This window comes from Macaca thibetana, chromosome 3 (assembly GCF_024542745.1).
Source record: "Macaca thibetana thibetana isolate TM-01 chromosome 3, ASM2454274v1, whole genome shotgun sequence".
Lineage (NCBI taxonomy): Eukaryota > Metazoa > Chordata > Mammalia > Primates > Cercopithecidae > Macaca > Macaca thibetana.
The window spans coordinates 106,733,507-106,747,784 of NC_065580.1; the positions used below are offsets into that span (position 1 = coordinate 106,733,507).

General features: G+C 39.2%; 2 protein-coding genes across 6 annotated transcripts in view; one reads left to right on the forward strand and one right to left on the reverse strand.

Annotated features, from left to right (window-relative positions):
• MATCAP2 (microtubule associated tyrosine carboxypeptidase 2) overlaps positions 1 to 6,677 on the reverse strand; it is a 66,419-nt gene extending 59,742 nt beyond the window's left edge. Inside the window, exons 1-2 of the mRNA XM_050785508.1 lie at positions 6,555 to 6,677; positions 419 to 488 (exon numbers count right to left, since the gene is read on the reverse strand). Coding sequence (XP_050641465.1) covers positions 419 to 488; positions 6,555 to 6,662 — 178 coding nt within the window. The 5' untranslated portion in view covers positions 6,663 to 6,677. The remainder of the gene's footprint in view (positions 1 to 418; positions 489 to 6,554) is intronic.
• The window catches only part of ANLN (anillin, actin binding protein), a 141,597-nt gene that overhangs the window by 69,939 nt on the left and 57,380 nt on the right, over positions 1 to 14,278 (forward strand). For 3 of the 5 annotated variants that reach the window (XM_050785500.1, XM_050785502.1, XM_050785503.1), the window contains exons 1-2: positions 6,410 to 6,632; positions 12,786 to 12,939. In XM_050785500.1, the coding sequence (XP_050641457.1) occupies positions 6,615 to 6,632; positions 12,786 to 12,939 (172 nt within the window). In that variant the 5' untranslated portion in view covers positions 6,410 to 6,614. Of the gene's footprint in view, positions 1 to 6,392; positions 6,633 to 12,785; positions 12,940 to 14,278 lie in introns of those variants that run through there. The other 2 variants (XM_050785499.1, XM_050785501.1) reach the window with 2 other exon arrangements.

Sequence of the window (14,278 nt, forward strand, 5' to 3'; positions counted from 1 at the left end):
AGAAAATGTGGCACATATGCACCATGGAATACTATGCAGCCATAAAAAAAGATGAGTTCATGTCCTTTGCAGGGACATGGATGAAGCTGGAAACCATCATTCTCAGCAAACTAACACAGGAACAGAAAACCAAACACCGCATGTTCTCACTTATAAGTGGGAGTTGAACAATGAGCACACATGGACACAGGGAGGGGAACATCACACACCAGGGCCTGTAGTCGGGTGGAGGGTTAGGGGAGGGACAGCATCAGGAGAAATACCTAATGTAGATGACAGGTTGATGGATGCAGCAAACCACCATGGCATGTGTATACCTATGTAACAAACCTGTATGTTCTGCACATGTACCCCAGAACTTAAAGTATAATAATAATTTTTAAAAAGTGTAAAAGAAGTGGCCCTTCAGCCAGATAACCTGAGGTAGAGAACTTGAGTTTAGTTCTTCTTGCCACTGCCTTATGATTAGGTCTTGGCCTTTTCTCTCCCTGTAAAAATAAAAAGATTTGTGTTATTGTATTACTTTGTGAATTAAGTATAAATAGTCTAAAAATTTAAAAATTAAATATAAATAGTATTTTTAAAAGTATAAAAATAGTATAAAATATAAAATACAAATGTGTGTGACTGTATTTTGAAAAATTAACTGTAAGTATATAGCATTTGGATGGTCTTTGTTGCAGTCCATGCTTTCAAATTTTTGTGTTTTTCAGCCTTTTTATCAGCAATTTTATTTGCAAAAGACATAATTATTATTTCATTTGTTTAAAAGAGCAGGTCTTAGAAGGAGCAAATACTCATTTTCCAGGGTTATCTTTAATCTCCAGTTATTTCTTCCTCAGACTCTTGGTTCTATTCTTAATGTATTATGTTGTGGTCTTTATTTAAACAACTTGGGAAGTTTTGTGTTTTATTTAAATAAGTAGGGAAGACAATTTTGATGATTTAGGCAAATCCCTTAGCCTCTTTGCATCTCAGTTTTCCCATCTCTAAAATAGGAACAAGTGTTATTCTTATATTCATTTATTTAACAAGTATCTACTGCACTCATGTGCCAGAAGGTGCTGGGCTACAGCTATAAACAAGGCCCTGCACTGCCATAGCTTATACTCTAGTAGGAAGGTCTAGATAATAAACATAAATACATAAATAAAATAATATCAGATAGTGGCAAATGGGATGAAGAAATCAGAGTAATAGAATGGAAAGTGATTGGTGGGCAGAGAAGACGGGGGTGGCCACCTGATCAAAGAAGTCCTCTTTCAGGAGGTAGCACATGCAAGCTTAGGCCCAAATAATGAGGAGCAGACGTGCTAAATGTAGAGGAGGAGTGTCCAGGCAGAGGAAAGTCCTTGAGATAGGAAGAAATTTGGCATTTTTTATGACCAGAAAAAAGGCCTGAAGCTGGAGCCTAGTGGAAAAAAAAGGGAATGTATTGTGATGTCAGGAGAATACTAGGTTATTCAGAGAGGCAGGTAGGATCCAGATCATGCATGGCCTTGTGGGTATGATAAGGATATTACTGGATATCATTTTAATTGCAATGAAAGACATAGAGCAGCTCCAAACAAGGAATTGACACTGCAAAATTTACATTTTAAAAAGATCCCTCTCTATAAATAAATTACTAAAACTAATAAGATCAGCAACAACAAATATATGTAGGAATAAGTTTAACAATAGTTTACAGATCTTTATGTAAGTTTGTTATAGACATTTTTAGCAGGTATAATGAAGATATACCATGCTCATAAATGGGTAGCATTGGTGTCACAAAGATGCGAATTCTCTCCAAATTATGTGATAAATTCAGTGCAATTTGGATTAAAAATCAGAAGAGGATTTTCTTTTCTTTTACCTTTTCTTTTCTCTTTTCTTTTCTTTTCTTTTTGGAGCTTGAGAATCTGACCCTAAAATTCATGTGGAAGAACAATGAGGCAAAATAATCCAAGTCGAATTGGAATTTGCCCTACCAGATATCAACATATATAACTAATATAGTGTGATATTGGGAGAGGAATAGATAGACCAGCGGAACAGAATAGAGCCCAACATAGACTTACACGTACATAAAAAGTTGAGGCTGAACATGGTGGCTTACACCTGTAATCCCAGCACTTTGGAAGGCCAAGGTGGGAGGATCATTTGAGGCTGGGAGTTGGTGACCAGCCTGGGCAACAAAGTGAGATCCTGTCTCTACAAAAAATTTTAAAAACTAGCGGGGTGTGGTGGCACGCACCTGTTGTCCCAGATACTTGGAAAGCCGAGATGGGAAGATTGCTTGAGGCCAGGAATTTGAAGCTGCAGTGAGCTATGATCGTGCCGCTGCACTCTAGCCTGGGTGAAAGAGCAAGACCCTATCTCAAAAAATAAAATAAAATAAAATAAAATAAAATAAAATAAAATAAAATAAAATAAAATAAAATAAAATAAAGAACAGTTGGTCAGGAATGGTGGCTCATGCCTGTAATCCCAGCACTTTGGGAGGTCTAGGTGGGTGGATGACTTGTGGCCAGGAGTTTGAGACTAGCCTCAACATGGGGAAACCCCAACTCTACTAAAAATACAAAAATTAGCCAGACGTGGTGGCATATGCCTGTATTCCCAGCTACTCGGGAGGCTGAGGCAGCAGAATTACTTGAACCCGGGAGGCGGAGGTTGCAGCGAGCCGAGATCAGGCCATTGCACTCCAGCCTTGGCGAAAGAGCGAGAGTGTCTCAGGGGAGGGAAAAAAAAAAGAAAAGTTGATATATTATAAAAGTGGCATTACAGGTCAATGAGAGAAAGGATGGACAATTTAATAACTGCTGCTAAGACAACTGGTTATTCACATAAAAAACAAGATCAATCCAGATAGTTTAAAGCCAAAACCATGAAAAGCCATACTTTAAAATATTTAGAAGAAAGTACAGCAGAACATCTTTATTATCTCAGGTTAGGGAAGGATTTCTTAAGGCATAAAAAGCATAAACCCTAAAGGAAAATATATATGGTATATGTATGTGTGTATGTGTGTGTGTGTCATTAGTTACATTAAACACTTCTCTACATCTGAGACATCATAAAGTAAAAAGACAAACGACAAACCAAAAAATTGGCAAGCCAAAAAACCAACAAAGTTAATTTTACCAGAAAATAGTAAACAACCAACAAAAACCCTATGAATCAATAAGGAAAAGGCAAATAATTGCACAGAAAAATGGGCAAGGATATAAAGTTGAAAATCACAGAAAAGGAAAATTGAAAGTCCAGTAAATACAAAATCCTGTTCACCTTCACTAGTGGTAAAAGAAAGGCACTCAAACAAGAATGGCAACATTTTAAAGGTACCCACACATTGGGGAGGAACTAGAGCAGCAGCCAGGGGCTTATACCACTGACTGGAGTATTAATTGTTATGACATTTTGAAGAGCAGTTAATTTTTAATATCTGGTAATAACACTGAAATAAGCTACTAATTCTAGGTATACTGCTCTAGAGAAAGTTTTGCATGTGCATGTAAGGGATAGTCATGGCATCATGGGATCTTTGGAATGAAAAATTGGAAATAAGCTGAATGGCAATTAACAGGATAATGGGTACATAAATTACAAGTATATTTGTATAATATAATTTAGCAGTGAACATGAATTAAGTGCAGCTATAGTTATTAGTGAGGATAAATCCCATAAAGATATTATTGGGCCAAAAAAAGTTGCAGAAAGACTTATGTCCTGAAAATAAAATTTATATATAAAGCACTAGATATTGTTGTGGATATATATATGTAGATGTGATAAAAGTATACATATTTCTATGGGAATGATAAACATCAAATCAAGACAGTTTTACCCCAGAAGAGTGGGAAGATGAATGAGAATAGGAAAGGACACACAGGAGACTTCAATTACATGTGGGATGTTTTATATTTTTTTAAGTTAGGTGGCTGATATATGGCTGTTTCATTATTCACATCTTTGTTGTATATCATAATTTTTTTGTTTTTAATTTTTTTGTTATTTGTTATATAACACAATTTTTAAAAAGATAAAAATCATGCTAGCCTACAAACTGAAGAATGAACTACCAGGGGTTAAGAATGAAAGGAGGTATAGTAGGAGACAACTGTAGTACCCTAGGAGAGTAGACTTGAATATCTACCATAGTTTCTGGCACATAGTAGGTGTTTTAGTCTTAGGAGTTATTTAATTATGATGGTTGCCATTATTACTATCATCATCATTATAAAGGTAGAAACCAAAAACATAGTGGGATAGTGGGATGGTGAGGGAAGATACACTAAATGTTGTGAGTAGCTATCTTATGCTAAGTGCTTTACCTCTTTTAGTCCTAACTGGAATCTAGTTGAGGTAGATATAAAGAAACTAAGGCTCATGGTGATAGCCAGAAGGCACAACAGCTACATAAATTTCTAATGACTCATTTTCCAACGTTTTTTAAAACATGCATACACACACAGACACACCCCAAATACATACACCCCTTTCCTGTCACACTTGAAAAAAATTCAAGTATCTTTTTCCTTTGTTCATAAATAACACATTCTGGGTTAAATACTAATAATTCCGTATACTACACACTCAGTGTCTTATTACGGAATATTTTTGGATTATGTCTCTCCATTTTTCAGCTGCCCCTCCTAATAACTCTGAGGAAATCAGGGCAGATGATTATTCATGTTATACAGATGAGTAAACTAAAATACAAACAGGCTAAATCAGAAGTTCTTGGCCTGGTGTCCATGAACTTCACAAAATCCTGTTAAATAGTTCATGATTAAATGGTCATTTTTCTAGGTAGAGGGTCAGTTTTAATATATTTTCAAAGGAGTCCATGACTCCCCACAAAGGTTAAAAAAAAAAAAACAACCCATGGGTTAACCGATTTGGCTAACTGGGTGGAGCCCTGACTCCAAGCAATATTTCCCTTACCCCTTGCCCTGATTTCAGTTATGCACAATCTATCAGACAAAAATTCAAATTAAAAATATTAGTAAATATTTTTTGTTATGTTGACTGACTGCTAAGATGGACATGTTATTATACATTTTGAAACCACTTAGTTGGGAGGAATAGTTTTGTTTTGTTCAGCTCATGGACAGTAACTCTTAACTTTTCAGATGAACAAATCAAGAACTGTCATCTTTACCTGCACAGACTTGTTATAGAAGAAATGACTCTGATACAGAAATTATGTAATCTATCTTACAATTTGGGGTACTGTACAAAAAATTAAGCAGGAGACACAGCCTCAGCTAGTGTGGAAAACGGATCATGAGCTGAGAACGGGGTTTTCATTTCCTTGGACAAGTTCCTTTAACGTTTACCGTTGTCCCTTCTCTCAGCTGTAAAAGGAAGGATTGAACTAGATAGAGGGCTTGTCAGAATTCCTCCCGCTCTAACACTGTACACAGTTGGATGGAATTTAAAATAAAAAACTGTGCATGAACCCTTCACAGTCTGTCAATTTTAGCTTTATTTCACTGGCTGAGTGTCGGGGACCCACCAGACCTGCCTTTTCTGAGGGCCAGACCTTCAGTCCCCCTTTTGGGGACTAGGAGTTGGGTGTGACCTGGGAAACAAAGCTGTTGAAGGCCAACGGGCTAGGAGCACCTGAAACACAAGGGCTCTCTGTCTCACTCTGTAGGCCAGGCTGGAATGCAGTGGTGTGATCTCCGCTCACTGTTACCTCCGCCTCCCGTGTCCCAGTTCAAGCAATTCTCCTGCCTCAGCCTCCCGAGTAGCTGGGATTACAGGCACGCGCAACCACGCCTATCTTTTTTTTTTTTTTTTTTTTTTTTTTTTGTATTTTTTTTAGTAGAGACGGGGTTTCACCATGTTGGCCAGGCTGGTCTTTAATTCCTGACTCGTGATCCGCCCGCCTCGGCCTCCCACAGTGCTGGGATTACAGGTGTGAGCCACCGCGCCCGGCCAACACAAGGGCTCTTAATCCTTTGTTTTCTTTTTTGAGGCAGGGTCTCACTCTGGCGCCCAGGCTAGAGTGCAGTAGTGAGATCACAGCTCTCTGCAGCCATGACCTTCTGGGCCCAAGCGATCCTCCAGCCTCAGCCTCCCCAAATGCTGAGATTATAGGCATGCGCCACTACTCCCGGTCTTAATACTTTTTTCAGGAATGAAGGAAGGCGGGAACGCCCAAACGCGGTTGGCGTGAAGCAATCGCCTTAAAGCTGAGTGGAATGTGTGGTTGTTGGGGGTGGAGCCGAGAACCTGACGCGATTGGAGAGCAGGAAGCGCCCCGCTGCCCGCCTCCAACCCGAGGCCAGGGCTGGGAGAGGGCCGGGAAGGAGGCGGGGCCGCCCCGGGAACCACTGGGCCTGGCGCGGCCACGTGACCGAGCTCAGGGGCGGGGAGAGGGCGCCCCGGCTCCGCCCAGCGCGCATGCTCGCGGCTCGGCGCTGAAATTCAAATTTGAACGGCTGCAGAGACCGAGTCCGACACTGGAAGCCGAGAGGAGAGGACAGCTGGTTGTGGGAGAGTTCCCCCGCCTCAAGACTCCTGGTTTTTTCCAGGAGACACACTGAGCCGAGACTCACTTTTCTCTTCCTGAATTTGAACCACCGTTTCCATCGTCTCGTAGTCCGACGTCTGGGGCGATGGATCCGTTTACTGAGGTGAGTGAGTTTGCGGGTGCAGCCAGCCATGACCCACCGCTCTAGGCCCCCACCCCCCTTCCTCTGTCAACCTCTGGGCGAACCCCTACAGGGCGGAGGGCGCGTGTGTGCGCGTGCGCAGTGTGTGCGGGCGGGGGTCGGATTGGCTGAGGATGCAGAGCAGGGGCCGCGGCTGCGGCCTGCTGTGGTTGGTGGGTTCCTCTGAGATTTTGTTGTTTCAGTCCTACAGATAAAACTCAGGGAGGAAGGCTTTGAGTCTGTCCTAAAAGGCGGTAGTGAGAGGTCTTTCAGCCCCCGTTTTTACCATGTCCTCTGCAGTCCTGGCCCAGCAAGAGTGAGGCTCAGGCCTGCGGAACGGGTCCTGCTGGAAGCAGCTGGAATGCCCTGCAGGGCGGGGTCCGGGGCGGGTGACTCAGTGCGGATGCCGCCGGGAAAGGCAGTGGGATGTGTGATTTGCGGAGTTCACTCAGCTCGCAGAGATGCTAATGACATGACAGCAAAATGTTAAAATAAGCAGGTGCTAGAAACCACTGCATTCGTTCATAAAAAGTCAGTAGTTCCTTGATATCCCATTGTTCAGCTAACTAGCGAAGAAGTTCATACCCGGGACTGACATTTTAATTGAAAGGAAACAGTGCAAGTGTGCCGACCACAACTATCAGCTCACGATTTTAGAGCAAAGAAATAAACCTTTCGGTGTTTATGGGGCATGTCATTACAGTACTTATTTCATCTTTTGTTCCTTTGAGATTGCATATGGGTTACATCGTTATTGTGTCGATTTTAGCTTTTGTGGAGACTGCGTTGTCACATTCGGGAGTGTTTTGTTGCCACTTGTCCACTCCCTTTTATTCCAGGACAGTTCCTCTTTCTTCAGGCTGTTGTGCAAGTTTTAAACTGTTAGTTTTTGAGTGTTGCAAAGTGGACCTAAAACTGTGTTTACACTGATTGAAAAACTTAAATGCTGTGAAGAGTGGTAATTCTTTCGGGGAGATGTAATTATAATTCTGTAAGTTATGTGTAAGATATTAATTACAGGTTTCAGCAATTAGAGTTTACTTATATTCAAGCATGACATAATCTATTTTTCTGTTTCAAATTCTTAATCATCTTGGGACAAATACATCAATTTTTTTCACCTTCCTTAAAGGTTCTAATAGAAAAACCGAGAGCATATTTTTGTATTAGCCTTAAAATAGGGCTGGTCATACACCAGATATCTTTCACTTACACTGAGGTCGGAAAGGGTGTATTTTATCTAAACTAGAATAGGATTCCTTAAATCATCAGCCCTATGTGTCCTCCTAAGTAACAGACAGGAACAAAGCATTTTTAAGTTGGCTGAAAATTGCACTTCATTTTACTTAAAAATGTCATTCTGAAGGTAGTACAAATCTCAATTGAAAGAAACTTTACCTGTTTAGATCATTTTAGAATGTGCTCAGAAATATGTATGGTTTATATTATGAAAAGCTAGATCACTTGCAGTTGGAAAAACAGCTTAGACATCTTTTCCTTAATAGGTAATGAATGAACTACTTGAATTGATTCCAACTCTTGGGTGCTTAATTATAGCATTTATAACATTTGCACAGTGAAATAAGCTACTGGTACAGTTCTTTGTCTATCGACTGAAAGTTAGTATAAAATGACTTTCTCAACCAGGGTTTCCTCTCAGGAACTTAGGAAAATTGAGAGACTATGGTACACAGGAAAATTGGGAGACTATTTTCTCAGTTCTCCCAAGGATAATTCAATGCCACCCTGCAAACATAGAAAATAAGTCTATTACATTAACGCCAGGGTATTAGGGCTTGATTGTTTTGGTAACTCCAGTTGAGAAAGGTTACAATCATGGTAAACTCTCTTTTCCTCAAACAAGACTGTTTTGCATTGCCCTTCCTCCCTGCTGTTGCTGATACTGTTCTGGCACTCTTTTTTTTTTTTTTTTTTAAAGACGGAGTCCCGCACTGTCGCCCAGGTGACAAAACCATAAACTCACTACTCATAACATCAAGAGTTTGAAGCTCTGCTCACAGGTGATAGTCATCCCAGTACAAGAATACTACAAAGAAACCCAGAATAAAGTCTACCAATCCAGAACTCTCTTTATAAAAACCTTAAAAGAGAAAAAGCTATAATTAAAATACTTCACAGAAGCATATTTTATTGTAGAATTTATCTTATTTTCCAGAATTAAATGAAAGTCCCTGGGGAAGGGCTGCTAGAGCATATTGAAAATAAGAAGTTAATTTATATTGAGTCTACTCTGTTAAAGAAGGCAAGGAAATGAGTGAAATCTCCTAGAAAAATTTGTCAGAAATGACTTTGGGGTGTATGTGGCAAAAGTTGTTCAGGCACTATAAGCTTCAGTTTTCTGAGATTCATTCATGTGGGCTGTCGTACTTCTTGAATATGTTATTGCAGTTTTTTTTTTTTTTTTTTTTTTTTTAATGCCTACACTGTTGGGAGAAAGGTGTGATATTTCAAGGAATATATTTAAAAGAGCTTTAAAATTCCTGATATACTGTAAGGAAGGGCTACTTACATTTATTGAGCTATTGAGTTTATATATTTCAGATACATAATTTCTTTTAAATTAATAACCTTTGGTGTTTATAGCTTTATTTCACAGATTATGAAACGGTTTTTGCATATCTATTAATTTTTTTTTTAATCTGGAAATTTTTGAATCTAATATAAGCAATAGAACGTTCATATATGTTTGAATGACAAAATCACATTCTTTTGTTGTGACATACTGCTCATGGTAACTGAGGCTGTGCTGACTCACAAATGTTCTAACTGACCAGAATGGAATGTGGGCATGTCTATGAATGAATATAATTAGGCTAGTGTTATATCTGGGAAGTGATAGATATAGCAATTGAAAAATCACAAATTTATTAATTTAGAAAGGAATCATTATTTCTTTTTTTCTTTTTTCTTTTTTTTTTTTGAGACAGAGTCTTGTTCTCGCCAGGCTGGAGCGCAGTGGTGCGATCTTGGCTCATTACAACTTCCGCCTCCCAGGTTCAAGTGATTCTCCTACCTCAGCCTCCCAAGTAGCTGGGACTACAGGCATGCGCCACCACACCTGGCTAATTTTTGTATTTTTAGTAGAGACGGGGTTTCACCGTGTTTGCCAAGCTGGTCTCAAATTCCTAGCCTCATGTGATCTGCCTGCCTTGGCCTCCTAAAGTGCTGGGATTACAGGCATGAGACACTGTGCCCAGCAGAGACTTTCTTTTAAAGGGTTACAATCTACAGTGTGGCCATCCTGACAGGCTGGGAAACATATTTACTAGCTTCGGGCAGAGACTGGAAACAGGCACTTCAAGAGAGGAGAAGGTGGAACAGGAATGTGTGCCTAAAGGGTTAGCCAAGTATACATATTCAACAGGTTATAGGCACAGCTATGAGTATTTACAAAAGGGGTCTCAATGGGTGGGTACTGAGCAAACATGTGGTTACATGCATCCCATGTTCACTTTGGAATGAAGACTTAATATGTAAATACATTATAGTTGGGCCCTATATGTAAAAAGGTGAGGTGGAGACATGAAGGCATTCAAGTGAGCAGCCTCAGAACCAATTCATGGTTGGTGGTCTTCTTACTGAGAGAGAGTTATCGAAATCAATCTCTTGTCCAATTAAAGCTGTAGTTGTAGCTTGTGGAGCACGAGGGTTAGTCATTGATGGCGGATGAGCTGCAATTATTTTAATATTTATTGCTTATCTTGAGGTCAGTGCTTGTTCAGCTACTAGAGTAAAAGAAAAGCTTTGGCATTTAGAAGACAGTTTATTTTTTAAGTGTAGGGAGTTTGTGACTTAACCCTTGCCTGGCATGGCCTTAGGTCCTATTTATTTGTTTAGAGACAGAGTCTTACTCTGTTACCCAGGCTAGAGTGTGGTAGCGATCACAGCTCACCGCAACCTTGAACTCCTGGGCTCAAGTAATCCTTTTGTCTCAGCCACCCCACCCACCAGGTAGCTGGGACCATAGTGTGCCCCACCAGGCCTGGCTAACTTTTGTATGTTTTGCAGAGACAGGATCTTGCTTTGTTGCCCAGGCTTGATCCTGTTTATAATTTGATATCTTATTGCTACAAAGAGCCTTCTGTCAGTCTTATGATCTCTACCTAACATTAATGCTCATCAGTTATTGTGTCTAAACAGCAAAAGGAGGGGTATAACAAGGTGCATGCAGCCTCCTGTCCCATCATGGCTGAGCACTCAGTTTTTAAGGTTTCTCTGGGGTCCCCTTCGTCAAGAGGGGGTTTGTTCAGTTGATTGAGAGGATTAGTATTTTATTTTTAGTTCTCATATTGTATCATGGGAGAAATTATCAGACATATATGGATTTGTGAAACAATATGCTAATTCTTGAATTTTTTGAAGGACTTTTATTTAGTGGGTGAAGGTCTTGTGTTTTGGAAGCCATTTGGTTCATAAATTATTTTTTCAGTGATTAGAGCATTTCAATTTAGTGTCATTTTTTTTCAATGAACTTTAAATTAGAAATCATTCTTAAGAAGAGTAGAGAGTGTGCCTTCTTTCATATTTAGCTCATGTTTCTTTTACATACTCAGATTTTAAAAAAATTGTTACTCTATTTTAAGGAATTAAAAAGAGTCAAATGGAATTTAATTTTTCAGCCTGTACTAACTACTGTATCTGAGTATGCAAGGCGGTAATAATAATCTGCATACCTCCTTTAGTTGTGTGCATTTGAAAGAAAATGAATTGTTTCACAGGGTCTTGTGTTTGAGATTTACTTAAATTGACTTAAAATAGGAACATCAGTTGATTTGGAGTAGAAAGGAGTATTCATGACTTTATGCAATGGCTAAGATTTCAATTTAAAACCATTTTATTATATGTTAATATTTAATTAAATAAAACGTAAGACTATTTTGTTTTTCTTTCCTCTTAGGAAGTGTTTTATGTTTTCAAAGGACTAATATGTTATTTATCTCTTGCTGCTTACCACCATCCCAGATTTTAGGGGCTATGTTAGTTTTGCTGCTGTAACAACTTATCACAAATTTAGTGGCTTAAAATAACATATTCATTATCTTACAGTTCTTTAGAGACAGGGTCTCACTCTGAAATCTGAAATGGATTTTACTTTGTTAAAATCAATATGTCAGTGGGATTGTGTTTCTTCTGGAGGCTGTAGGGGAGAATCTCTTTCCTAACTTTGGGTTTCTAAAGGCCATCTGCATATCTTGGCTTGTCCCGTTCCTCCATCTTCAAAGCCACAAATCACATTACTCTGACCTCTGCTTCCATTGTCATATTTTCCCTGACTGTCATCTTCCTGCCTCTCTGTTTTCCATTGTAAGGACCTTTGTGATTATGTTGGGCCTGACCAGATAATCTAGAATTATCTCCATCTAAAGATTCTTAATCTCATCAATAAAGTCTCTTTTGCCCTGTGAGGCAACATATTCAGAGGTTTAGGGTATTAGGACAAAAAATCTTTGAGGGACCATTATTTTGCCTACCATAGTGGCTTAAAACAATACTCTATTTTCTCAGGATTCAGTGGGTCAGCAATTTGTATTGTGCTCAGCTGGGCTGTTCTTCTGCTTGTCTCTCCAGTGGTCATGCAGGAATCTTCAGTGATCTGACAGATTATCTGGAGCTGGATGGTCTAGGATGGCCTTATTCACATGTTTGGCAGTTGATACTGACCATCAGCTGGGCCATGTGTCTCTAATAGACTTAACCTGGGCATGTTCACTTAGTGGCAGAGAGAGAGACCCCAAACTGTAAAATCTCTTGATGCCTAGAAGTCTCACAATATCACTTGTGCCATATTTTATTGGTCAAAGCAGATCACAAGGCCAGCCCAGATTCAAGGGTAAAGAAATAGATTCTGTCTTTTGATGAAAGCAGAAAGAATTTGTGGCCTTTAAAAATCTTATATAAGTAACTTTACACATTTTATTTCCCTTGTAATGTTCCTATAATAATTACGACATTGGGGTGCTCATTTAGTGAATCTTGATGTAATTGCTTAGGATTCACTTTTGAAATGTGTTTAACTGTCATCCTATGTGGCAATTGGTGATTTTAGAAGATACTGCAATTTTATGAACTTTTGATTAAACTTGCGTTTTAACACTGATATATTTATTTGTGTAGAAACTGCTGGAGCGAACCCGTGCCAGGCGAGAGAATCTTCAGAGAAAAATGGCTGAGAGACCCACAGCAGCTCCAAGGTCTATGACTCATGCTAAGCGAGCCAGACAGCCACTTTCAGAAGCAAGTAACCAGCAGCCCCTCTCTGGTAGTGAAGGTAATAGACTTTGTGGGGAAAAATAACATTTGCTTTTTTTTTTTTTCTTTTGAAGGAGACAAGCCCCAGACATTTCATTAGCATATAGAAGAACCAAGCTCTTTGGGAGACAAATGTAACAGCCTCTGGGGGAAATAACAGCCTTCTATTCTATTTCAGAGTTATTATATTAGGCCTAGAACCCATCAGGTTGGAACAGAGTTTCTTCTAACAAATATTTCAAATTAATTGATTGAACTTTATTTTCTCCAATCTGAAGTTATCCTTAAAACTTCAAGGGAGGAAAAATAAAGGAGTAGGGTAACATTTATGCTTACAGTAGTGTGTAGTTTTTTATCCCAGAGGTGGCAGAACAGCTGGCCACAGAGTGTGGATGGTGTCTCTGGTACTAGCAAGGCAATGGAAGGCACACTGCCAGTGCTTGACATTTAATGAACCTTTTTCACCCTCTATTTGCTGAACTGACTCTAAAGTGTAGGTTGTTAAATCTCCGGAAGTGGTGGAATTAAACACAAGCACACACAACACAAACACAAACACAAACTCACCTGTAGTCTTACTCTTCCCTCAATCCTGGGATTCCCAGCCAGCATCAGCCAGCCTCCTTAGTCTTTTCCTGGAGTGTGGAATAGTCTTGAGATAATAATCTTCCTTAGTACGTCTGTAAAATACTGTAATACCACTGTAAAATAAAATATAGAAAAAAATTACAGAGGGAAAACCAATTTTTTTTTTTTTTTTTTTTTAAAGAGAAGAGTACATGGGCTAGCTCAGTTATTTTGGAAGCTAGTCATAGAACAAAAATTAGTGTTCATACATTTATCCATTTTGAAGGGAGAACGAAGGAAATACATTACATATTATATGGTATTCAGCCAGGAAAATAGGGGCCTGTCCCTAGTCCAGGATCTTCTGTTTTCCCTGTGAGATGGGTTTGTACTATTGAGTGCTATGTATTTGAAAATTAGTGTTTGGATGCTTAGATAGAAGTTCAAAACTACATTTTGATGTTTAGGTAGAAGTTCACATTTACTGTTTTAGATAATTGTAAACTAGAATAATTCTGTATTTCCAGATGGTATTGCATGTTAAAGCAGGAACACTTTCAAAAATTATTAGGTGTGTTCATAGTAAATAGATCCATAAATGAGTTACAAAACATTAGAAAGTTTCCAAAATAAAAAAAGGAAAAGAAAAGAAAAAAGAGCCAGGTGTGGTGGCTCACGCCTGTAATCCCAACACTTTGAGAGACTGAGGTGGGCAGAGTGCTTGAGCTCAGGAGTTGGAGACCAGCCTGGGCAACATGGCAAAACCCTGTCTACAAAAAATACAAAAATTA